Below are 26,774 nucleotides of genomic sequence, written 5' to 3' on the forward strand. Positions count from 1 at the left end.
GTACAGCGCTGCGTACATAAGTAGCGCTTTATAAATAAAGATATCCATCCATCCATCCATACAAATGATGGCTATAGAAGCAGACAAAGCCGCTGCTCCTCACACCCCCACCCTCCATCCATCCAGGCAGCATCCTCCCCTCTCCCAATAATCCCGGCGCACCTCCCCCTCTGCTGCTGCTGCTGCTGCTGAGCCTGGGTGGGAGTGACGTCAGTGGCAGCCATCTTGTGTCAGACTGGAGGAGAAGGAGCTGCAGCAGCACCAGAGCCTGAACAGCACCCAGCGAGATCATGTGAGTCTTCTGCCATCCCCTGCATATTCCCTTATAGAGATATATATATGTTTTCTATAATTCTATACATATATACTATACTCACATGGACACACACAGAGCAGCATCCAGCGAGCTGTCTCCTATACACTCCCTGCACCCAGCAGCAGCATCATCACCACAAGCAGCACATAGAGTGGGGCATTCCCTGAGCAGCCTGGCACACACACACACACACACTGCATCCAGCCATATCTGTCACACACACACATATAATAGTATACGGAGTAATCTGTGTTACACAAACATGCCATCTGTCACACACTAATCTGTGTCACACTTGCTGCAAGCTGCCATTTTTGTTACCTACACACACACACACTGCATCCAACAGTGTACCACAAAGACACAGCCATTTGGAATCTGACACACACACACTCTCACTGCCATGATTGGAGTCACACCGCATCCAATAATCTGTCACACACACTGTAGCGCATATACACACACTGTATGCACCAGTTTTGTCTCTCTCACACACGCTGACACACACTGGCTGTGACTAACTAGGGCACACACACACCAATCTGCATCCAACATGCTGTGTCACAACCTTTTATTGCCTTTAGCAGTCTGTGTAATACACACGGAATCCAAGAACCTCTGTTTCACACACGCACGCAGCGCTCGGGGCTTGTGACGTTGTGTGCCAGGGCCAGACTCAAGCTGGTTGTGTGTGACACTGGTCATTGGATGCACTGTTATGGTTGTGTAACACTGAGAGTCCTGTGTATGTGACACTGGGAGTGCAATGTGAGTGTGTGATAGTGTGAGTGTAGTGTATGTGTGTGTGTGTGTGACACTGGGAGTGCAATGTGAGTGTGTGATAGTGTGAGTGTAGTGTATGTGTGTGTGTGACACTGGGAGTGCAATGTTTGTGCATGTAATAGTGTGAGTGCAGTGTGTGTGTGTGTGTGTGTGTGTGTGACACTGGGGGTGCAGTGTGACCACAGTGTGTATGTGACACTGAATACAGTGTGTGTGTGTGTGTGTGTGTGACATAACAAACTGTACAGTGTGTATGTGTGACAGTGTGAGTGCAATGTTTGTGTGTGACACCGAATGCAGTGTGTATATGTGTCACATATTGACACAGTTCAGTGTGTGTGTGTGTGTGTGTTTTTTTTTGTGCGTGATACTGTGAGTGCAATGTGTGTTTGTGTGTGTGACACAGGGTGTGTTTGTGAAGCTGAATACAGTGTGTGACACTGAGTACAGTGTGTTTGTGACACTGAGTACAGTGTGTGTGTTTGTGACACTGAGTACAGTGTGTGTGTTAATTTGTGGCACTGAGTACAGTGTGTGCATTTGTGACACTGAGTACAGTGTGTGTGTTTGTGACACTGAGTACAGTGTGTGTGTTTGTGACACTGAGTACAGTGTGTGTGTTTGTGACACTGAGTACAGTGTGTGCATTTGTGGCACTGAGTACAGTGTGTGCGTTTGTGACACTGAGTACAGTGTGTGTGTTTGTGACACTGAGTACAGTGTGTGTGTTTGTGACACTGAGTACAGTGTGTGTGTTTGTGACACTGAGTACAGTGTGTGTGTTTGTGACACTGAGTACAGTGTGTGTGTTTGTGACACTGAGTACAGTGTGTGTGTTTGTGACACTGAGTACAGTGTGTGTGTGCATTTGTGGCACTGAGTACAGTGTGTGTGTGTGTTTGTGACACTGAGTACAGTGTGTGTTTGTGACACTGAGTACAGTGTGTGTGTTTGTGACACTGAGTACAGTGTGTGTGTGCAATTGTGACACTGAGTACAGTGTGTGTGTTTGTGACACTGAGTACAGTGTGTGTGTTTGTGACACTGAGTACAGTGTGTGTGTGCAATTGTGACACTGAGTACAGTGTGTGTGTTTGTGACACTGAGTACAGTGTGTGCGTTTGTGACACTGAGTACAGTGTGTGTGTGCAATTGTGACACTGAGTACAGTGTATGTGTTTGTGACACTGAGTACAGTGTGTGTGTTTGTGACACTGAGTACAGTGTGTGTGTGTGTGTGTGTGTGTGTGCAATTGTGACACTGAGTATAGTGTGTGTTTGTGACACTGAGTACAGTGTGTGTGTTTGTGGAACTGAGTACAGTGTATGTGTGCATTTGTGACACTGAGTACAGTGTGTGTGTTTGTGACACTGAGTACAGTGTGTGTGTGTGTGTTTGTGACACTTAGTATAGTGTGTGTGTGTGACACTGAGTACAGTGTGTGTGTGTGCATTTGGGACACTGAGTACAGTGTGAGTGTGTGCATGACACTGAGTACAGTGTGTGTTTGTGACACTGAGTACAGTGTGTGTGTGTGTGTGTGCATTTGTGGCACTGAGTACAGTGTGTGTGTGTGTGTTTGTGCATTTGGGACACTGAGTACAGTGTGTGTTTGTGACACTGAGTACAGTGTGAGTGTGTGCATGACACTGAGTACAGTGTGTGTGTTTGTGACACTGAGTACAGTGTGTGTGTGTGTGTGTTTGTGACACTGAGTACAGTGTGAGTGTGTGCATGACATTGAGTACAGTGTGTGTTTGTGACACTGAGTACAGTGTGTGTGTGTTTGTGACACTGAGTACAGTGTGTGCATTTGTGGCACTGAGTACAGTGTGTGTGTGTGTGTGACACTGAGTATAGTGTGTGTGTGCATTTGTGACACTGAGTATAGTGTGTGTTTGTGACACTGAGTACAGTGTGTGTGTGTGTTTGTGACACTGAGTACAGTGTGTGTGTGTGTGTGTGTGTGTGTGTGTTTGTGACACTGAGTACAGTGTGTGTGTGCATTTGTGGCACTGAGTACAGTGTGTGTGTGTGTGTGTGACACTGAGTACAGTGTGTGTTTGTGACACTGAGTACAGTGTGTGTGTGTGTGTGCATTTGTGGCACTGAGTACAGTGTGTGTGTGTGTGGGGGGGGGGGGGCACTGAGTACAGTGTGTGTGTTTGTGACACTGAGTACAGTGCGTGTGAGTGTGTTTGTGACACTGAGTACAGTGCGTGTTTTTGTGACACTGAGTACAGTGTGTGTGTGAGTGTGTTTGTGACACTCAGTGTGTGTGAGTGTGTTTGTGACACTGAGTACAGTGTGTGTGTGAGTGTGTTTGTGACACTCAGTGTGTGTGAGTGTGTTTGTGACACTGAGTACAGTGTGTGTGTGAGTGTGTTTGTGACACTGAGTACAGTGTGTGTGAGTGTGTTTGTGACACTGAGTACAGTGCGTGTGAGTGTGTTTGTGACACTGAGTACAGTGTGTGTGTGAGTGTGTTTGTGACACTGAGTACAGTGCGTGTGAGTGTGTTTGTGACACTGAGTACAGTGCGTGTTTTTGTGACACTGAGTACAGTGTGTGTGTGAGTGTGTTTGTGACACTCAGTGTGTGTGAGTGTGTTTGTGACACTGAGTACAGTGTGTGTGTGAGTGTGTTTGTGACACTCAGTGTGTGTGAGTGTGTTTGTGACACTGAGTACAGTGTGTGTGTGAGTGTGTTTGTGACACTGAGTACAGTGTGTGTGAGTGTGTTTGTGACACTGAGTACAGTGTGTGTGTGAGTGTGTTTGTGACACTGAGTGCAGTGTGTGTGTGTGAGTGTGTTTGTGATACTGAGTACAGCGTGAGTGTGTTTGTGACACTGAGTACAGTGTGTGAGTGTGTTTGTGACACTGAGTACAGTGTGTGTGTGAGTGTGTTTGTGACACTGAGTACAGTGTGTGTGTGTGAGTGTGTTTGTGACACTGAGTACAGTGTGTGTGAGTGTGTTTGTGACACTGAGTACAGTGTGTGTGTGTGTAACACTGCTTGTTGAATGCTGTGTGTGTGATGGTGGTTGTTGGTATATCAGTGTCACACACACACACTGTATTGAGCCGCACACTCCCCACCCAGCAATCTTTGGTACAGCAGCCATCAGTGTGTGCCACAAGCAGTCGTCTCCCAATCCAGCAGTCTGTGTGTAGGTGTCTCACTGACAGTCCTGCCCGTCACACTCACCCTGCACCCAGCCGTCTCTGCCAAACTCTCCCTGCTCTCACACAACGCACCAAGCAACAAACATACACACCGGCCCTAGCACTATACCGCACACGTGTGCCACACAAACACGCAGTATGGCCTGCACCCACACACGTGTCTCTCCGTAACCCCCCCGTGGTTGCTACGCTGTATTACCCCTGATGATTTATAGGTGTCAGAAATGTAACCCGGCATAGAAATATTTGTCATTTGCAGGACTACAACTCCCAGAAAGCTTTGCTGCCAGGGAGTAGGAGTTGTATTGTATGTAGGTAGTAAGGAGGGCATATGTATAAGATATAAACACATATATATGGGGGGGGGGGATATATATATCAGTACATCCTTTCCCTTGAGCGGCCATTTTGTGATGGGCTGTGTGCTCCCTCAGAGATCAGCTGACAGGAAGTGATGCAGCTCTAACTGTAACAGGAAGTTTCCCTTTAATGTAGTTCATTTTTTAATATGTTGTAGACATTGATTTTCCAAAACAATTAGCAATTGGTCTTCATTTGTTATTTTTGATGGTTTTTCAATTTTGATCAGCAGCTCTCCATCTGGTATCTGGTTGCTAGGGTCTTTTTTTTACCCTAGTAACCCGGCAGTGGTTGAAAAACTGAAAAATAATAATAAAAATGTAGGCATACAGGGCAATAGCTTTTGGCTGCCGGGGTCACTGACCCCCTATTTGAAAGCTGGAAAGTGGGAGAAGAGAAAGGCAAATCATTCAAAAACTATAAAAAAATAAATAATGACAACCAATAGCAAAGTTGCTTGGAATATGGGAGCTGCCATATTGCTTGGGGCATTTGGTCTTCACAGAGGAAAGCTGCATGGCAGCACATACTCATAGGCTTACATGTAAGTATGCAGAGAAGGAGCAAGTATGATGGGTACATTGGGGTGGGTGATGGTGGGCACTGGGAGGAATCTATTGATAGTGTTGCAGTAGCCTGGGTGGGAAATCCTGAGGGCATGGGGAGGAGACAGGTTTCCCATTGGCAAAGCATATCTGTGGCTGGACATACGTAACCAACAGACAGTTTATATTATGTTAAGTGGCCTATTAAAGAATCTCCCCAAACTGGAATATATATATCAGTAAATATTGCCCTTTTACATCCTTTCCCTTGAGCCGCCATTTTGTGCTGGGCTGTGTGATCACCTGACAGGAAGTGATGCAGCTCTAACTGTAACAGGAAGTAGTGTGGGAGCAAAAGGCAGAACGCTGCCCATTCATTGGCTGATGGGGCCTAGCATGTATGTGTGCCTTGGCTTGTTTGTGTGCACTGTGACTCCTATGATCCCAGGGGGCGGCCCTTAATTCTTAGACCTACATTGTTTGGGGGGTATAGTTTCCCTTTAAGTCGTGCAGTACATGGGAACAGCATGCTGCATGCAAAGCACATTCCCTCTCTATATATATTTGTACTTACAGATATGGTGGGAGCTGCCATGTTGATTTCCCATTCCTTTTTTTTTTTTTTTTTAACTCCCCTTGAAGCGGAGGCAGTTGCAAAGACCTTTATTCCGCAATGGGAAGTCTCACATCTGTTCTCATTGTTATCAATTCCCATTGGTCAGACCCTTGGCCAGATGGCGCATTCCCTTTTTACAGTCAGAGGCTGCGTTTGGAGCATTGTGCCGACAGTGACCCCTAGTGGGAGATTGTGGTATTAGGAAATAATGTTATAGAACTTCTGTGTATTAGGGCAGGGGTGCCCAAAGGGGCTTGAATTTACCAGCAGATAGTGATAAGTAGATTCCAGTATTGCCCGTTAACCAATTACATGCCACTATAGTGATGAATATAGGGACTTCTTTATTTTATGTACATATTAAAGGGGTGATTGTTTCTGATTGGGGTGTCCAGGGACTCCCTAGTCTTAAAATGGACTCACACATTAAAAACTGTATAATAAAAGTCCTTTGAAGATTAAACATGAAACCCAAATATTTTTTTTAATTTACTCATCCATACCTGTTATAAATGTATTTAAACATCTGAGCTGTCAATCATATATTGCCTGCCCCGCCTCTATGCCTCCGGCATAGAGGCGGGGCAGGCAATATATGATTGACAGCTCAGATTTTTCATTACCATTCAGCACATCCTAGATATCACCTCAATAGAAAATGCATAAGATTTCGGGGTAATACAAAGCTTTGCCTTAATAACAGAAAGCTTGCATTAATTCACAAAATGGCGCCGGCCTGCTGGCTGTGACTGTAAACTGCAAGTCTGAAGGGAAAAAAATATAAAATAGTTTATACAATGTAAGTAAAGTTTATTTTGCTCAACTAGCATGATAGAAAAGGATCATTTTTTAGGGTGACAGGTCCCCTTTAATGGCCAGTCATCAGTATGGGCAGGACCCATGATGGCGCTAGTGTAAGATATACACTATTCATTGATGGGCGTGGTGAGTGCCAGATGCACCTCTACTTTGTTTGGAGCTGGAGGCCTATAGCATTTCCCACTGTAACCGAGCCGGTCCCATCTGTCTGACAGATGGGCCTGAAACTGACCTCCTCCCCTAATGATCCCGCAGGCATTCTGCTGCCCCACAGTCATTGCCTTTCTAATGTGTATTGAGGCTTTTATATTGGATTTGAAACCAATTAGGAAAGGGAAACTATACCTCCCAAACAATGTAAAACCCTGCTTCATATAAATTAACCATTTTCATATAAATATACTTGTTTAGCAGTATGTGCCATTGGGTAATCCTAAATAGGAAACTGCCATTTTAAGTACTAAGGGCCGCCCCCTGGGATCATAGGATTCACAGTGCACACAAACAAGCCAAGGCACACATACATGCTAGGCCCCATCAGCCAATGAATGGGCAGAGTTCTGCCTTTTGCTCCCACACTACTTCCTGTCAGCTGATCTCTGAGGGAGCACACAGCCCATCACAAAATGGCGGCTCAAGGGAAAGGATGTAAAAGGGCAATACTGTCTTTAGGCTGACCTATCAGATCTCTCATCTCTGTGCTGTAGGACACATGTATGGGCCCATAGGATTTACCGTGTATAAGTTGAGCCCATGTTGGTGTTGGGGGCGGGGGGGGGGATAGTTGATGTAGGGTCAGTTAGTTGGGGGGGGGGCTCAGCAGTGACAGCAATGAGATGCACAGATGAGAGGTGGGTATTATTCCTATTTATTGTATTACTAATTGTAATGTATTGTCTCCCACTGTCATTAAGGCTCAGCTCAACGAGATAATGATTCCAGAACTAGGGTCCTATCATCTCTGTGTACCCCACATTGGTACATGTTAGTAGGACCCCATATAGTGATGATAGGCTGCTCAGATACTGACTTCCTGTCCAAGCTTGTAGCAATTGGCTGCTCAGATACTGACTTCCTGTCCAAGCTTGTAGCAATTGGCTGCTCAGATACTGACTTCCTGTCCAAGCTTGTAGCAATTGGCTGCTCAGATACTGACTTCCTGTCCAAGCTTGTAGCAATTGGCTGCTCAGATACTGACTTCCTGTCCAAGCTTGTAGCAATTGGCTGCTCAGATACTGACTTCCTGTGCAAGCTTGGAGTGATAGGCTGCTCAGATACTGACTTCCTGTGCAAGCTTATAGTGATAGGCTGCTCAGATTCTGACTTCCTGTGCAAGCTTATAGTGATAGGCTGCTCAGATTCTGACTTCCTGTGCAAGCTTGTAGCAATAGGCTGCTCAGATACTGACTTCCTGTGCAAGCTTGTAGTGATAGGCTGCTCAGATACTGACTTCCTGTGCAAGCTTGTAGTGATAGGCTGCTCAGATACTGACTTCCTGTGCAAGCTTGTAGTGATAGGCTGCTCAGATACTGACTTCCTGTGCAAGCTTGAATTGATAGGCTGCTCAGATACTGACTTCCTGTGCAAGCTTGTAGCGATAGGCTGCTTATATACCGACTTCCTGTGCAAGCTTGTAGCAATTGGCTGCTCAGATACTGACTTCCTGTGCAAGCTTGTAGTGATAGGCTGCTCAGATACTGACTTCCTGTGCAAGCTTATAGTGATAGGCTGCTCAGATACTGACTTCCTGTGCAAGCTTATAGTGATAGGCTGCTCAGATTCTGACTTCCTGTGCAAGCTTGTAGCAATTGGCTGCTCAGATACTGACTTCCTGTGCAAGCTTATAGTGATAGGCTGCTCAGATTCTGACTTCCTGTGCAAGCTTGGAGTGATAGGCTGCTCAGATACTGACTTCCTGTGCAAGCTTATAGTGATAGGCTGCTCAGATACTGACTTCCTGTGCAAGCTTATAGTGATAGGCTGCTCAGATACTGACTTCCTGTGCAAGCTTATAGTGATAGGCTGCTCAGATACTGACTTCCTGTGCAAGCTTGTAGTGATAGGCTGCTCAGATACTGACTTCCTGTGCAAGCTTGTAGTGATAGGCTGCTCAGATACTGACTTCCTGTGCAAGCTTGTAGTGATAGGCTGCTCAGATACTGACTTCCTGTGCAAGCTTGTAGTGATAGGCTGCTCAGATACTGACTTCCTGTGCAAGCTTGTAGTGATAGGCTGCTCAGATACTGACTTCCTGTCCAAGCTTGTAGCAATTGGCTGCTCAGATACTGACTTCCTGTCCAAGCTTGTAGCAATTGGCTGCTCAGATACTGACTTCCTGTCCAAGCTTGTAGCAATTGGCTGCTCAGATACTGACTTCCTGTGCAAGCTTGTAGCAATTGGCTGCTCAGATACTGACTTATTGTGCAAGCTTGTAGTGATAGGCTGCTCAGATACTGACTTCCTGTGCAAGCTTGTAGTGATAGGCTGCTCAGATACTGACTTCCTGTGCAAGCTTGTAGTGATAGGCTGCTCAGATACTGACTTCCTGTCCAAGCTTGTAGCAATTGGCTGCTCAGATACTGACTTCCTGTGCAAGCTTGGAGTGATAGGCTGCTCAGATACTGACTTCCTGTGCAAGCTTATAGTGATAGGCTGCTCAGATTCTGACTTCCTGTGCAAGCTTATAGTGATAGGCTGCTCAGATTCTGACTTCCTGTGCAAGCTTGTAGCAATAGGCTGCTCAGATACTGACTTCCTGTGCAAGCTTGTAGTGATAGGCTGCTCAGATACTGACTTCCTGTGCAAGCTTGTAGTGATAGGCTGCTCAGATACTGACTTCCTGTGCAAGCTTGTAGTGATAGGCTGCTCAGATACTGACTTCCTGTGCAAGCTTGAATTGATAGGCTGCTCAGATACTGACTTCCTGTGCAAGCTTGTAGCGATAGGCTGCTTATATACCGACTTCCTGTGCAAGCTTGTAGCAATTGGCTGCTCAGATACTGACTTCCTGTGCAAGCTTGTAGTGATAGGCTGCTCAGATACTGACTTCCTGTGCAAGCTTATAGTGATAGGCTGCTCAGATACTGACTTCCTGTGCAAGCTTATAGTGATAGGCTGCTCAGATTCTGACTTCCTGTGCAAGCTTGTAGCAATTGGCTGCTCAGATACTGACTTCCTGTGCAAGCTTATAGTGATAGGCTGCTCAGATTCTGACTTCCTGTGCAAGCTTGGAGTGATAGGCTGCTCAGATACTGACTTCCTGTGCAAGCTTATAGTGATAGGCTGCTCAGATACTGACTTCCTGTGCAAGCTTATAGTGATAGGCTGCTCAGATACTGACTTCCTGTGCAAGCTTATAGTGATAGGCTGCTCAGATACTGACTTCCTGTGCAAGCTTGTAGTGATAGGCTGCTCAGATACTGACTTCCTGTGCAAGCTTGTAGTGATAGGCTGCTCAGATACTGACTTCCTGTGCAAGCTTGTAGTGATAGGCTGCTCAGATACTGACTTCCTGTGCAAGCTTGTAGTGATAGGCTGCTCAGATACTGACTTCCTGTCCAAGCTTGTAGCAATTGGCTGCTCAGATACTGACTTCCTGTCCAAGCTTGTAGCAATTGGCTGCTCAGATACTGACTTCCTGTCCAAGCTTGTAGCAATTGGCTGCTCAGATACTGACTTCCTGTGCAAGCTTGTAGCAATTGGCTGCTCAGATACTGACTTATTGTGCAAGCTTGTAGTGATAGGCTGCTCAGATACTGACTTCCTGTGCAAGCTTGTAGTGATAGGCTGCTCAGATACTGACTTCCTGTGCAAGCTTGTAGTGATAGGCTGCTCAGATACTGACTTCCTGTGCAAGCTTGGAGTGATAGGCTGCTCAGATACTGACTTCCTGTGCAAGCTTGTAGGGATAGGCTGCTCAGATACTGACTTCCTGTCCAAGCTTGTAGCAATTGGCTGCTCAGATACTGACTTCCTGTGCAAGCTTGTAGCAATTGGCTGCTCAGATACTGACTTCCTGTCCAAGCTTGTAGCAATTGGCTGCTCAGATACTGACTTCCTGTGCAAGCTTGTAGCAATTGGCTGCTCAGATACTGACTTATTGTGCAAGCTTGTAGTGATAGGCTGCTCAGATACTGACTTCCTGTGCAAGCTTGTAGTGATAGGCTGCTCAGATACTGACTTCCTGTGCAAGCTTGTATCAATTGGCTGCTCAGATACTGACTTCCTGTGCAAGCTTGTAGTGATAGGCTGCTCAGATACTGACTTCCTGTGCAAGCTTGTAGCGATAGGCTGCTCAGATACCGACTTCCAGCTTATAGTGATAGGATTTTCAGATACCGACTTCCTGTGCAAGCTTGTAGCGATAGGCTGCTCAGATACTGACTTCCTGTGCAAGCTTGTAGCGATAGGCTGCTCAGATACCGACTTCCAGCTTATAGTGATAGGATTTTCAGATACCGACTTCCTGTGCAAGCTTATAGTGTTACTGAGATCCTGGCTAGGCTTATTGTGATAGGCTGCTGTGTTACTGACATTCTGGTTTATTTTTTATTTCTAAATGACACTGTTACACAGCAAATAATTCCCTCTGCCATTTAATATTTTATTCTTGAAGCAACACATGTATTTGTAGCTGTAATATTGGTGTGTAGGCGCCATCTCAGTGCCTTGTGCCTGAGTCTGAGCTTTCAGCCAGCGCTACACATTAGAACTGCTTTCAGCTAACCTATTGTTTCTCCTACTCCCATGTAACTGGAGGAGTCCCAAGCCGGACTTGGATTTCTTACTATTGAGTGCTATTCTGATACATACTGGGAGCTGCTATCTTGCTCCCTTCCCATTGTTCTGCTGATCGGCTGCTGGGGGTGAGGGGGGGGGTATCACTCCAACTTGCAGCGCAGCAGTAAAGTGTGCCTGAGTCTGAGCTTTCAGCCAGCGCTACACATTAAAACTGCTTTCAGCTAACCTATTGTTTCTCCTACTCCCATGTAACTGGAGGAGTCCCAAGCCGGACTTGGATTTCTTAAGGTGGCCATACACGGACCGATTTTTTACTTACAAACGACCGATTCCCGAACGATCCGATGCTATCGTTAAGTTATCGTATAGTTGGTGGTGTACGAACGATCGTCGGCCCACTAAACGAGCCGACATTATCGTCCCCAAAATCGATCGGCCAGGTTTAAAAATTTTGGTCGTTTAACGATAAAATCTGCCAGTTGGTGTGAGTGTCAGACATTTGTCTTTCAACGATTGTTCTCTGCGCATGTCACGATTGCCAGCAACGACATCGATCGTACGTAGATGTACGATCGTAGGTATTTTACGATAATGATGCGACAAAATCTTTCCCGAATTATCGTTGCCCGTGGATGGCATATCGTATGGGAACTCGATCGCCATACGATCGTTTGTCGATATAATCGTTCATCGCACAACGAGCGAAATCGCCTCGTGTATGGCCACCTTTACTATTGAGTGCTATTCTGATACCTACTGGGAGATGCTATCTTGCTCCCTTCCCATTGTTCTGCTGATCGGCTGCTGGGGGTGAGGGGGGGGGGGATATCACTCCAACTTGCAGCGCAGCAGTAAAGTGTGCCTGAGTCTGAGCTTTCAGCCAGCGCTACACATTAGAACTGCTTTCAGCTAACCTATTGTTTCTCCTACTCCCATGTAACTGGAGGAGTCCCAAGCCGGACTTGGATTTCTTACTATTTATTGAGTGTCTGAGGCATAGTGAGAGCCGGCAGGTGTAGTTATGCAGTTTAGACACTAGGAGGCAGGGCAGCGCCATACAAACTGATTGCTTATTGCTGGCATGGAAATCAGCTTTTCTCCTTTTCTGCGTGAAGCAATAGGTACCGCTTTCTGCAGATTTACAGAGCAGGGTAGGAAGGCGCCGGGCACAATGCAGATATGGAGTCGTGCCCCAGTGCTACATAGGGAGAGCTCTCATTATCACTAATCACCGTACCCAGAGCGTTTCGTGAAATACACGGCCGCTAATCACGCAGTGACGTCATAATTCCAAGAATTTCCATTTAATATGTAGCGCGTGCTTTTCTTGTTACCATAGTTATTGCTGGATAACGGGCTTATTCACTTGCACAGCATCAACCTGCCGTTTGCAACTGGCGTCTTCAGGATCTGTACAGTTTGGGCTGTGATTAACCCCGTAGAAATGTCCCTTACTGCATACAGTATCGTTAATTACCTGAAGCCAACGTCGGTACTGACCCATAGATCCCACTGAAGGGGTTGGTCGTCTTTCAACTAACAGATATTCTGAGACTATTTGCAATGGGTTGGTTTAGCAGCTCTTCAGTTTGGAATATCAGTTTGGTCGCTAGGGATTTGTGTACCGTAGCAACCATGCAGCAGTTTGAATGAGAGACTGGAATACGAATAGGAGAGGGTCGGAATAGAAGGATAAAGAATAGAAAAAAGGGATAATAATGAAATTGAAGTCTCACAGAGCCCCGTAAAGTTAACTGTCCCTTTAAATCTAAGTGCCAACTAAGGAGAGAAGCACAGACAAACAAGGGGGCGTTGCCCAGGGAGGGGGCTTTACATGGTGCCCCAGGAGCAGCAGAATCTAATGAAAGTCAGAGGGGCTGGTAATTATATGAGGTATAAAACCAGGGCCGGACCGGGCCGCCGGGACACCGGGAAAAATCCCGGTGGGCCCCGGCGGCCCAGACCCAACCCTTACCTGCGCTCCCCCTGCCCGACCGCTCTTCCCCTGATGTGTTAAATTACGCGCGTTCGGGGGAGGACGTTGGGGGCCCTGCGAGGGGTGTCAGGGGGGCCCCTGCGAGGGGGGGAAGAGGGAATTAGGGGACATGGCCGGCGGGGGCACATGTAGGGCCCCTCGGGCGGAAGCCCCGGTGGGCCCTTCACCCCCCAGTCTGACCCTGTATAAAACCATTTCCGTGCTGATTTGTGCCCCCCCCCCCGTGTATGTAGGGGGTATGTGTATGTACCCGGCTAATCGCATAGCAGTCGTTAGGTAAATAGACATATATAGGTTGAAGGGCAGAAAGTGAAAGCCTGTATGAAGAGGTGACGAATCCAAATAAAACTTCCTTTCATGCAACTGTGGCCCCAGACTTTGGACTCCCTTGCTCAATGCTTATTGGGCCAAAGAACTTTGCTCAGTCGGGGTCACCGCCATACTAACTTTTGTCTCTTACTGTCCCTGAATTAGAACAGCAGGCATAGGCGCCGCATCAACGAGCCGAAGCGGCCCCCGATCCGACAGAAAAATCAAACCTGCCCGATTGAGATCTGGTCAATTTCAGATGTCGGTTGGGCAGGCCCACACACAGGCAGATAAGCTGCCGGATCGGTCTTTAGTTTTATAGACACTAAAGGTGGCCATATATAACCCAGATTGGGTTGCCATGTTTACTACCCATCATTACATTCTTGGCAGCTTCACGGTGCATCGGTAGTTGGGGAGCAGCAGAACTAGTCGTTTGGACCTTTGGGCCAGTCGAATGATATATGGTTTGGCCGCATTGCACAACATCTATCCAACTGGCCATTTTTCAAAAGCGAAAACAGATTTTTTATTATTTAAATGTAAAATTTCCCATGGGGCTAGCTGTATTCTTCATTTCCCAGGGTGCCACAGCCATGTGACCTGTGCTCTGACAAACTTCACTCACACTTTACTGCTGCGCTGCAAGTTGGAGTGATATCCCCCCCCCCCTCACCCCCAGCAGCCGATCAGCAGAACAATGGGAAGGGAGCAAGATAGCAGCTCCCAGTAGGTATCAGAATAGCACTCAATAGTAAGAAATCCAAGTCTGGCTTGGGACTCCTCCAGTTACATGGGAGTAGGAGAAACAATAGGTTAGCTGAAAGCAGTTCTAATGTGTAGCGCCGGCTCCTTCTGAAAGCTCAGACTCAGGCACACTTTACTGCTGCGCTGCAAGTTGGAGTGATATCCCCCCTCCCCCCCAGCAGCCGATCAGCAGAACAATGGGAAGGGAGCAAGATAGCAGCTCCCAGTAGGTATCAGAATAGCACTCAATAGTAAGAAATCCAAGTCCGGCTTGGGACTCCTCCAGTTACATGGGAGTAGGAGAAACAATAGGTTAGCGGAAAGCAGTTCTAATGTGTAGCGCTGGCTGAAAGCTCAGACTCAGGCACACTTTACTGCTGCGCTGCAAGTTGGAGTGATATCCCCCCCTCACCCCCAGCAGCCGATCAGCAGAACAATGGGAAGGGAGCAAGATAGCAGCTCCCAGTAGGTATCAGAATAGCACTCAATAGTAAGAAATCCAAGTCCGGCTTGGGACTCCTCCAGTTACATGGGAGTAGGAGAAACAATAGGTTAGCTGAAAGCAGTTCTAATGTGTAGCGCTGGCTGAAAGCTCAGACTCAGGCACAATGCACTGAGATGGCGCCTACACACCAATATTACAGCTACAAATACATTTTTTGGGTCAAGAATAAAAGGTTAAATGGCAGAGGGAATTATTTGCTGTGTCATTTAGAAATAAAAACTACCCCATAAACATCATGGCAGAACCCTGCCCTTGCTTATTTGTCCCCCTGACTGACGAATGCTGCTACCCGGCACATTATAAATAACAAATTAAACGCGCTTTCCCTTTATCTGCTTTATCTATTTGTGTTTTCACTCTCGGCTGTCCCTGACACACGCGCTCCTTGTTATCCGCCCCGTGTTACTGGCTAATTATACTCTTCGGATTAAACTCCTGAAATAGCCGTGTGTGTGTGTATATAAATAGATTATCCTGATTAAGGGGGTATATACAGAATTGCCGTGTATATATATATATAATATGTAATCCTGATATCCTCGGCTATTTTGTGCTCTGCTGCCCCAGTGCCTCTCTTTAATTCCTGCCTTCATCTCCTCATAGGAAATGCTCAGCTTCACTTACCCTTTTCTGTATTGATTTAAAAGAATAGACAATAGACAGGGGGCAAATCTAGTATTTGGGGGGCTCTTGTCAGTTTTTCTGGCTTTTATTTGGATATGACCAAAGCAACTGCCACCTGATATAACCCCCTTGACTCCATTTTGTTTTGTAGCCTTCTTTGCTGCTCCAGTGCTAATCTGTTCTTCTTCTCTCTCACTAGGTCTGCCCCAGCTGCCGGCCCCCCTGCTGCCGCCCCAGGCGATGGAGCTCCCCAAGGCCCCCCAAACCTTACCAGCAACAGGAGGCTTCAGCAGACACAGGCACAGGTGGATGAGGTGAGTGAGCATTATGAAAATTGCAAGTGGAGGGGATAAAGACAGATGATAGGGCTTATTTATGTAGGGTGAAGACACACAGAGCTACTAGTAGCAGCTGCTTGTTGTGGCTACAAAAACAGACAATGCTGATCAGTTACTGATAATTGTCTCTATGTGTGTTTTAGCAGAGGCAATTCTCAGTACTGTCTACGGCAGGGGATTTTCTGGCATTTAGTAGCTGTGACAAGTAGCTGCTACTAAGTAGCTCTGTGTGTCTTTGAGGCAATTGTCAGTGTTGTCTATGGCAGGGGATTTTCTGGGGTTTGGTAGTTGCTGCTAAGTAGCTCAAACACTTAGTAGCTACTACCAAACCCCAGAAAATCCCCTGCCATAGACAATACTGACAATTGCCTCTGCTAAACACACATAGAGACAATTATCAGTAAATTATCAGCATTATTTATTTTAGTAGCCACAACTTGTTACAGCTACTAAAATATAATCAGTAAATAATCAGCATTGTCTATTTTAGTAGCTGTAACAAGTTGTGGCTACTAAAATAGACAATGCTGATCATATACTGATAACTTTCTCTACGTGTGTTTTAGCAGAGGCAATTCTCAGTATTGTCTATGGCAGGGGATTTTCTGGAATTTAGTAGCTGTGACAAGTAGATGTTACTAAGTAGCTCTGAGTGTCTTTGAGGCAATTGTCAGTGTTGTCTATGGCAGGGTATTTTCTGGGGTTTGGTAGTTGCTACTAAGTAGCTCAAAGACTTAGTAGCTACTACCAAACCCCAGAAAATACCCTGCCATAGACAATACTGAGAATTGCCTCTGTTAATACACACGTAGAGACAATTATCAGTAAATGATCAGCATTGTCTGTTTAAGTAGCTGTAACAAGTTGTGGCTACTAAAATAGACAATGCTGATCATCTACTGATAATTGTCTCTACGTGTGTGTTTTAGCAGAGGCAATTCTCAGTGCTGTCTATGGCAGGGTATTTTCTGGAGTTTAGTAGCCATGAAAAAGTAGCTGCAACTAGTAGCTCAGTGTGTCTTCACCCTTAGGCAGCACATGAAAATTGCAAGTGGACTGGATAAAGAGAGATGATAGGGCTTATTTATTTAGGGTGAAGACACACGGAGCTACTAGTAGCAGCTACTTGTCACGGCCACTAAAACAGACAATGCTGATCATTTACTGATAATTGTCTCTACGTGTGTTTTAGCAGAGGCAACTCTCAGTCTCAGTTTTCTGGCGTGACAAGTAGCTGTTACTAAGTAGCTCTGTGTTTCTTCGACCTTAGGGTGAAGACACACTGAGCTACTTAGTAGCAACTACCAAACCCCAGAAAATCCCCTGCCATAGACAATACTGACAATTGCCTCTACTAAAACACACGTAGAGACAATTATCAGTAAATGATCAGCATTGACTGCATTAGTAGCTGTAACAAGTCGTGGCTACTAAGGGCTCTGGTACACGGGGAGATTAGTCGCCCGCGGCAAAACTCCCTGCTCGCGGGCGACTAATCTCCCCGAGTTGCCTTCCCTCTGCCATCCCACCGGCGAACATGTAAGTCGCCGGTGGGATGGCAGACGCGGCGGGGCGATTTCGGGAAATCGCCGAAAAAGCCTCGCGAGTCTTTTTCGGCGATTTGCGCGAAATCGCGCCGCCGCGTCTGCCATCCCGCCGGCGACTTACATGTTCGCCGGTGGGATGGCAGAGGGAAGGCAACTCGGGGAGATTAGTCGCCCGCGAGCAGGGAGTTTTGCCGCGGGCGACTAATCTCCCCGTGTACCAGAGCCCTAAAACAGACAATGCTGATCATTTACTGATAATTGTCTCTACGTGTGTGTTTAGCAGAGGCAATTCTCAGTGTTGTCTGTGGAAAGGTATTTTCTGGAGTTTAGTAGCCATGAAAAAGTAGCAACTACTAGTAGCAGCTACTTGTCACGGCTACTAAAATCCAGAAAATCCCCTGCAATAGAGAATACTGAGAATTGCCTCTGCTAAAACACACATAGAGACAATTATCAGTAAATGATCAGCATTGTCTATTTTAGTAGCCGTAACAAGTAGCTGCTACTAGTAGCTCTGTGTGTCTTTACCCTTAGGTGCAGAGTTCAACATATCGCCTGATATGTTTAACACGTTTATTCTGTTATCCTTTGATCCTGTGTGACTTTTATTTTAATTCCTTTGTGGTCTCTCCCTGTCGCCCCCCACAGGTAGTGGATATTATGCGTGTGAATGTAGACAAGGTCTTGGAGAGAGATTCTAAGCTGTCTGAGTTGGATGACCGTGCAGATGCCCTGCAGGCTGGAGCCTCTCAGTTTGAGACTAGTGCGGCCAAACTTAAGCGCAAGTACTGGTGGAAGAATCTCAAGGTAATTCCTTCCCCTGGGACATATTTCTCCCTCTCATTGCCATTTTCCTCCTCTCCATGTTATTATTATTCCATATTATTCTAGATATAAATAGACTTCATAGTGGCATTCCCTAAATATGGAGTCCAAGTAGAGTTCTTATTAGCCAAGTACCCCCCTTGCTCTATGCCCTCTGACTTTGTTTCTTCTCCTTTTCTTCTTTCTTTTCTTATTGTATCTCTCCTTTGCTCTTTCTTTTCTGCTCTCCCCTTCCTTTCCTCTTTCTTTTCTGCTCTCCCCTTCCTTTCCTCTTTCTTTTCTGCTCTTCCCTTCCTTTCCTCTTTCTTTTCTGTTCTCCCCTTCCTTTCCTCTTTCTTTTCTGCTCTCCTTTTCCTTTCCTCTTTCTTTTCTGCTCTCCCCTTCCTTTCCTCTTTCTTTTCTGCTCTCCCCTTCCTTTCCTCTTTCTTTTCTGTTCTCCCCTTCCTTTCCTCTTTCTTTTCTGCTCTCCTTTTCCTTTCCTCTTTCTTTTCTGCTCTCCCCTTCCTTTCCTCTTTTTTTCTGCTCTCCCCTTCCTTTCCTCTTTCTTTTCTGCTCTCCCCTTCCTTTCCTCTTTCTTTTCTGCTCTCCCCTTCCTTTCCTCTTTCTTTTCCTTTCCTCTTTCTTTTCTGCTCTCCTTTTCCTTTCCTCTTTCTTTTCTGCTCTCCCCTTCCTTTCCTCTTTCTTTTCTGCTCTCCCCTTCCTTTCCTCTTTCTTTTCTGTTCTCCCCTTCCTTTCCTCTTTCTTTTCTGCTCTCCTTTTCCTTTCCTCTTTCTTTTCTGCTCTCCCCTTCCTTTCCTCTTTTTTTCTGCTCTCCCCTTCCTTTCCTCTTTCTTTTCTGCTCTCCCTTCCTTTCCTCTTTCTTTTCTGCTCTCCCCTTCCTTTCCTCTTTCTTTTCCTTTCCTCTTTCTTTTCTGCTCTCCTTTTCCTTTCCTCTTTCTTTTCTGCTCTCCCCTTCCTTTCCTCTTTCTTTTCTGCTCTCCCCTTCCTTTCCTCTTTCTTTTCTGCTCTCCTTTTCCTTTCCTCTTTCTTTTCTGCTCTCCCCTTCCTTTCCTCTTTCTTTTCTGCTCTCCCCTTCCTTTCCTCTTTCTTTTCTGCTCTCCCCTTCCTTTCCTCTTTCTTTTCTGCTCTCCCCTTCCTTCCCTCTTTCTTTTCTGCTCTCCCCTTCCTTCCCTCTTTCTTTTCTGCTCTCCCCTTCCTTTCCTCTTTCTTTTCTGCTCTCCCCTTCCTTTCCTCTTTCTTTTCTGCTCTCCTTTTCCTTTCCTCTTTCTTTTCTGCTCTCCCCTTCCTTTCCTCTTTCTTTTCTGCTCTCCTTTTCCTTTCCTCTTTCTTTTCTGCTCTCCCCTTCCTTTCCTCTTTCTTTTCTGCTCTCCCCTTCCTTTCCTCTTTCTTTTCTGCTCTCCCCTTCCTTTCCTCTTTCTTTTCTGCTCTCCCCTTCCTTCCCTCTTTCTTTTCTGCTCTCCTTTTCCTTTCCTCTTTCTTTTCTGCTCTCCCCTTCCTTTCCTCTTTCTTTTTTGCTCTCCTTTTCCTTTCCTCTTTCTTTTCTGCTCTCCCCTTCCTTTCCTCTTTTTTTCTGCTCTCCCCTTCCTTTCCTCTTTCTTTTCTGCTCTCCCCTTCCTTTCCTCTTTCTTTTCTGCTCTCCCCTTCCTTTCCTCTTTCTTTTCCTTTCCTCTTTCTTTTCTGCTCTCCCCTTCCTTTCCTCTTTCTTTTCCTTCCCTCTTTCTTTTCTGCTCTCCTTTTCCTTTCCTCTTTCTTTTCTGCTCTCCCCTTCCTTTCCTCTTTCTTTTCTGCTCTCCCCTTCCTTTCCTCTTTCTTTTCTGCTCTCCTTTTCCTTTCCTCTTTCTTTTCTGCTCTCCCCTTCCTTTCCTCTTTCTTTTCTGCTCTCCCCTTCCTTTCCTCTTTCTTTTCTGCTCTCCCCTTCCTTCCCTCTTTCTTTTCTGCTCTCCTTTTCCTTTCCTCTTTCTTTTCTGCTCTCCCCTTCCTTTCCTCTTTCTTTTCTGCTCTCCCCTTCCTTTCCTCTTTCTTTTCTGCTCTCCCCTTCCTTTCCTCTTTCTTTTCTGCTCTCCTTTTCCTTTCCTCTTTCTTTTCTGTTCTCCCCTTCCTTTCCTCTTTCTTTTCTGCTCTCCTTTTCCTTTCCTCTTTCTTTTCTGCTCTCCCCTTCCTTTCCTCTTTCTTTTCTGCTCTCCTTTTCCTTTCCTCTTTCTTTTCTGCTCTCCCCTTCCTTTCGTCTTTCTTTTCTGCTCTCCTTTTCCTTTCCTCTTTCTTTCCTCCTTACTTTTCTGCTCTACCGTTCCTCTTTGCCACTTGTTCCTCTTTCTTTTCTGTTCTCCCCTTCCTTTCCTCTTTCTTTTCTGCTCTCCTTTTCCTTTCCTCTTTCTTTTCTGCTCTCCCCTTCCTTTCCTCTTTCTTTTCTGCTCTCCTTTTCCTTTCCTCTTTCTTTTCTGCTCTCCCCTTCCTTTCCTCTTTCTTTTCTGCTCTCCTTTTCCTTTCCTCTTTCTTTTCTGCTCTCCCCTTCCTTTCCTCTTTCTTTTCTGCTCTCCCCTTCCTTTCCTCTTTCTTTTCTGCTCTCCCCTTCCTTTCCTCTTTCTTTTCTGCTCTCCTTTTCCTTTCCTCTTTCTTTTCTGCTCTCCTTTTCCTTTCCTCTTTCTTTTCTGCTCTCCCCTTCCTTTCCTCTTTCTTTTCTGCTCTCCTTTTCCTTTCCTCTTTCTTTTCTGCTCTCCCCTTCCTTTCCTCTTTCTTTTCTGCTCTCCTTTTCCTTTCCTCTTTCTTTTCTGCTCTCCTTTTCCTTTCCTCTTTCTTTTCTGTTCTCCCCTTCCTTTCCTCTTTCTTTTCTGCTCTCCTTTTCCTTTCCTCTTTCTTTTCTGTTCTCCCCTTCCTTTCCTCTTTCTTTTCTGCTCTCCCCTTCCTTTCCTCTTTCTTTTCTGCTCTCCCCTTCCTTTCCTCTTTCTTTTCTGCTCTCCCCTTCCTTTCCTCTTTCTTTTCTGCTCTCCCCTTCCTTTCCTCTTTCTTTTCTGTTCTCCCCTTCCTTTCCTCTTTCTTTTCTGCTCTTCTTTTCCTTTCCTCTTTCTTTTCTGCTCTCCCCTTCCTTTCCTCTTTTTTTCTGCTCTCCCCTTCCTTTCCTCTTTCTTTTCTGCTCTCCCCTTCCTTTCCTCTTTCTTTTCCTTTCCTCTTTCTTTTCTGCTCTCCCCTTCCTTTCCTCTTTCTTTTCTGCTCTCCCCTTCCTTTCCTCTTTCTTTTCTGCTCTCCCCTTCCTTTCCTCTTTCTTTTCTGCTCTCCCCTTCCTTTCCTCTTTCTTTTCTGCTCTCCTTTTCCTTTCCTCTTTCTTTTCTGCTCTCCCCTTCCTTTCCTCTTTTTTTCTGCTCTCCCCTTCCTTTCCTCTTTCTTTTCTGCTCTCCCCTTCCTTTCCTCTTTCTTTTCTGCTCTCCCCTTCCTTTCCTCTTCTTTCCTTTCCTCTTTCTTTTCTGCTCTCCTTTTCCTTTCCTCTTTCTTTTCTGCTCTCCCCTTCCTTTCCTCTTTCTTTCTGCTCTCCTTTTCCTTTCCTCTTTCTTTTCTGCTCTCCCCTTCCTTTCCTCTTTTTTTCTGCTCTCCCCTTCCTTTCCTCTTTCTTTTCTGCTCTCCCCTTCCTTTCCTCTTTCTTTTCTGCTCTCCCCTTCCTTTCCTCTTTCTTTTCCTTTCCTCTTTCTTTTCTGCTCTCCTTTTCCTTTCCTCTTTCTTTTCTGCTCTCCCCTTCCTTTCCTCTTTCTTTTCTGCTCTCCCCTTCCTTTCCTCTTTCTTTTCTGCTCTCCTTTTCCTTTCCTCTTTCTTTTCTGCTCTCCCCTTCCTTTCCTCTTTCTTTTCTGCTCTCCTTTTCCTTTCCTCTTTCTTTTCTGCTCTCCCCTTCCTTCCCTCTTTCTTTTCTGCTCTCCTTTTCCTTTCCCTCTTTCTTTCTGCTCTCCCCTTCCTTTCCTCTTTCTTTCTGCTCTCCTTTCCTTTCCTCTTTCTTTCTGCTCTCCCCTTCCTTTCCTCTTCTTTTCTGCTCTCCTTTTCCTTTCCTCTTTCTTTTCTGCTCTCCCCTTCCTTTCCTCTTTCTTTTCTGCTCTCCCCTTCCTTTCCTCTTTCTTTTCTGCTCTCCCCTTCCTTTCCTCTTTTCTGCTCTCCTTTTCCTTTCCTCTTTCTTTTCTGCTCTCCTTTTCCTTTCCTCTTTCTTTTCTGCTCTCCTTTTCCTTTCCTCTTTCTTTTCTACTCTCCCCTTCCTTTCCTCTTTTCTGCTCTCCTTTTCCTTTCCTCTTTCTTTCCTCCTTACTTTTCTGCTCTACCGTTCCTCTTTGCCACTTGTTCCTCTCTTTACATTCCAGTTTCTCTTCTACTTTTGTGTATAGAATCAACCAGAATTTAGCAAAATAAGTGATAAACAATTAAACCTTTAATAGGAAATGTAATAACCATCCCAGGACCCCCCCCCCCCCCCCAGCATATAATATAAACATAATCCAATAGGAAGGTAACCTGTTTAATGGTTTCTCTAATATCCATGAGTCACAGCTTTAAATGCTGAAGCTTTTACCCCCAGTCAGTCTCAGTACACATTCTGTGTTTCAGTCGTTCCATTTATATAAATGAGCCGGACTCGATCCCCAGTTAATTAGAGACGTTCTAATTTAGCAGAACAACAGCTCTCCCTCAAGATAGGGCAATGTTTAATAATAACATTAGTATTCTGTCACTATGAGAGGAAGATACTAAAAATGTCCGTTCTATTCTGGTTATCCGCCTGGCGAGATCATGAGCTTGGGCACAAGTCTGTCAGTGTGTGGTACAGGCAATACATGTGCTGGCGGAGGGAGGGAAGGAAAACTATACCCCCCAAACAATGTATAATATTTAAAAATATATATTGCATAGACCAGCTCGTATGTAAAACCCTTCTTCATCTAAATAAACCATTTTCATATAAATATAAAATATAGTATAAATATAGTTCTGCCTTTTGCTCCCACACTACTTCCTGTTACAGTTAGAGCTGCATCACTTCCTGTCAGCTGATCTCTGAGGGAGCACACAGCCCATCACAAAATGGCGGCTCAAGGGAAAGGATGTAAAAGGGCAATATTTACTGATATATATATTCCAGTTTGGTGAGATTCTTTAATAGGCCACTTAACATAATATAAACTATCTGTTGGTTACGCATTCATTCTGGGGGGATAGTTTGCCTTTAAGGCCAGGGAATCCTTGGGACCCAGCCAGGGAGCTATGGAAACCTGTGAGGGACATAAGACACTTACACTCTCTCTCTCCTTTTCTCTGCAGATGATGATAATTATGGGAGTGATATGTGCTATCATCCTCATCATAATAATTGGTAAGTGACACATTGCAGTAGCGCTTGTGTGTGTGTCTGTGTCTGTGTAGGTTTGCTGTTGCACATGTGACTATACTAACCTCTCCTTTTTCTCTTTTGCCTTCTTTCTATCCTCTCTTTCTTCTCCCCACCATCCTTTGTGCTTTTTCTTTCCCCGCCCCCATTTAACCTGTTCCTTTCCCCAATCACTGTCACCCCCTCCTTCTTTATTTTTTTTTCTTTTTGTTTTTCTCTCCTTCAGTTTACTTCAGCACCTAAGGACAGCGTACTCTTCCCGTCTCTCTGTCTCTTATCTCTTACCCTCTCTCGCCGGATCTCTCATCTACACCCCCAGCTGGGACCAGACAAACTTCAACATATCTTCCTTCCTGCCTCTCCCCTCTCCCTATTAAAGGGACGTGGGGGAGCTTGTATTGTGCAGATGCTCTCCCCTCTCCCCCCCCCCTGCTTCCCTCTGTAAATACCACTGACTGGATACCCCTAACTTATATACAAACACACACGTATCTATATATTTAATTTGTCTGTGCGCAGGTTTTTATGTTCCTTGTTTACCCGTAAAGCTGTGTGTCTGTGATGTTCTAACCCTGCCCGGGGGGGGGGGGGGAGGGGTAATTGCCCCAGAACTGGTCTTCGCCCACCAACGCATCCATAATCTCTGTGCAAGTGGAGGGGGTAAAGGAGGAGGGTTGTATGTGTGTAATATATATATAGAAATATAAATTTGCTCTCCGCCCCTTTCCCCCTTTCTCTAAAACTTTCTGCTCCCATTTTTACTCCAGATGTAGATATATATATGGCGTGTCACAAAAAGGGAGTGGCTTAAAATGCAAAGTAACTATATCCCCCATGTCCAATGGGCTCAGCTTTTATGGGTTGTAGGCTTGTAGATGGCCCCCTTCCCTGCCACTTATCTGGAGGGACATAGTGTAAGGGCTGGGGTATTCCCAATCTGCTGCCTTGTATCCTTTTTGCTGCCCATGTATTAGGCCCCCCACGTATACAGCCGGCACGGTGAGACAGCCTTGCAGGGGGACGGATCACCGGAGAGGGCAAGTGTAGCAGAGGAGGTGGATAGGATCTTACCATAGTGAGTATGGGGGGGCAGTTGCCTGTATAGGGTTATTAGAAAGACTAGTAGAACTGTCAGTGAGGGTTCGCTGCCGACTTCATTTTTCACCACCTCTGTCCACTTGGGAGCGAGGTGGTACCACTCGCTGTTATTAACACCCTAGCATGGGTAACTGTAGGGGGTACCCTGTTAACCCACTCCTTACTACACTGGGCATTAGAGATGTAGGGGTCATCCCTACCCCCTTGTTCGTGCCCTGCCAAGTCTTCCCTACTCATTAATTGCCCCTCTTACCTGCGCCTGCATGGGATCAGCCGTTATGTAGCTGGCACCAAGAGGGGCAATGAGACACACAGCTGAGAGATATCTACCCCTGTCTGCTTGTCCTCATTTCCCCCCGGTGTGTCTTATTGCCCTGGCTGCCTGAAATCCCCTTATTAGGAGGGAGGGGGAGTGTGTGGCCAAGGGCAGTAGTGTAAATCCTCCCCTCTCTCTCCTTGTTACCCCTCTGAATTATCCCTCCTCCTGCCCCACAACATAAATATTACAAATAAATGTTGTTTAACCAAAAGCCCCGTGTGTGGACTCATTTTTATTGGTTTTTTTTGTGATTTTAAACATTGCCAGCCGACCATGTTCAAGGCAAACAGGAGGGACAAATCGCAATTAGTCTTCACTTTTCATCATTTATAGTTTTTTCATTATTTCAGTTTTTGTTCAGCAGGCTCTCCAGTTTGGAGTTTCAACAGCTATCTGGTTGCTAGGGTTCAACTTACCTCAGCAACCAGGGTGGGGTTTGAATGAAAGACTGATACAGGTTTGGGATCCCTTATCTGGAAACCCATTATCCAGAAAGCCTGTCTCCCATAGACTCCATTTTAATAAAATAATTCAGAATTTTAAAATTGATTTCCTTTTTCTCTGTAGTAATAAAACAGAACCTTGTAATTGATCCCAACTAAGATATAAATAATCCTAATTGGATGCAAAACAATCCTGTTGGGTTTTATTAATGGTTTATTGATTTTTTAGGAATGGAGATCCAAATTACGGAAAGACCCCTTATCCGGAATAGCATTTGTCCTGTGCATTCCAGATAACGGGTCCTATACCTGTATATGAATAGGAGAGGGACATGAATAGAAAAATAAGTACTTAAAAAGCAATAGTTTTTTGGCTGCCGGGGTCAGCGACCCCCCCGTTTGCAAAGCTGCAAAGAGTTAGAAGAAGGCAAATAATTCACAAATTATAAAAAATAAATAATGAAGACCAATTGAAAAGTTGCTTGGAATTATATACTATATATTATATACTATATATTGTGGTGCTTTACAGCAGAAAGGCATATTCACATACACGTACAAATACTGACCAATACAGGGGCTAAAGAGGGCCCTGGTCATTAGAGCTTAAGGTGGCCCCAGGGCCAAACAACTGAATTAGCCCAATATCGCTCACCCGTAGGTGGGTATATCGGGAGAAGATCTTTACCTTTACCATAATGCAGGTTGGATATTAGGGCCCATTAGTGGAAAGGCTTACTGCAAGGCACACATCTGGCCAAGCATGCTGGGAGCTGTAGTCCAAAGGCCGTAATGTCAGGCATGGAGAGAAGGCGGAGGGGATAATTCCCAACCCAAATGCCAAGATAAATTAATATGTGCAGACTCTGGATTTCTCCAAATGTGATTGTTTCAGCCCCTTTCTCCTTCCACCCCCTCCGTCACTCACAGCCATTCCAGCTGACTCTGCTCCCTGCCGATTGGCTGTTGCCAAGTCACAAGTGCACAATGGGAAATTGTTTGGAGTGACGCACCAAGGAATTGTGACTCATCGACTTTCATTTGTGCCTGTGTGCATACACACTTATCTACATCCATATACACTCGCTCAGCCGTGCACACCAATATATCATATATACTATATACACATATGTACTGAGGGGCCAACAGTCTTCTCTAGGAAATATGCTGCAGAGGGACTGCAGTGTAATGGAACTCATTAGCCTCGGTACAGTAATCCATAGCAGCCAATCAGATGCCTGGTTCAGCATAAGCTCTGTACAGTACAATGGTGTATTATCTGTTATCTGCTATGTACCCTGTG

At 45.6% G+C, this 26,774-nt stretch overlaps 1 protein-coding gene across 1 annotated transcript; it reads left to right on the forward strand.

Moving 5' to 3' along the window:
- The first annotated feature begins 240 nt into the window (after positions 1 to 240).
- Positions 241 to 25,239, forward strand: vamp2 (vesicle associated membrane protein 2). The gene is given in 5 exon segments (NM_203700.1): positions 241 to 292; positions 15,748 to 15,862; positions 18,082 to 18,240; positions 23,545 to 23,596; positions 23,838 to 25,239. Coding segments are annotated over 5 exon segments (345 nt in total). The 5' UTR covers positions 241 to 290; the 3' UTR covers positions 23,855 to 25,239.
- Positions 25,240 to 26,774: the final 1,535 nt, after the last annotated feature.

Source organism: Xenopus tropicalis, chromosome 3 (genome assembly GCF_000004195.4).
Source record: "Xenopus tropicalis strain Nigerian chromosome 3, UCB_Xtro_10.0, whole genome shotgun sequence".
In the NCBI taxonomy this organism is placed as follows: domain Eukaryota; kingdom Metazoa; phylum Chordata; class Amphibia; order Anura; family Pipidae; genus Xenopus; species Xenopus tropicalis.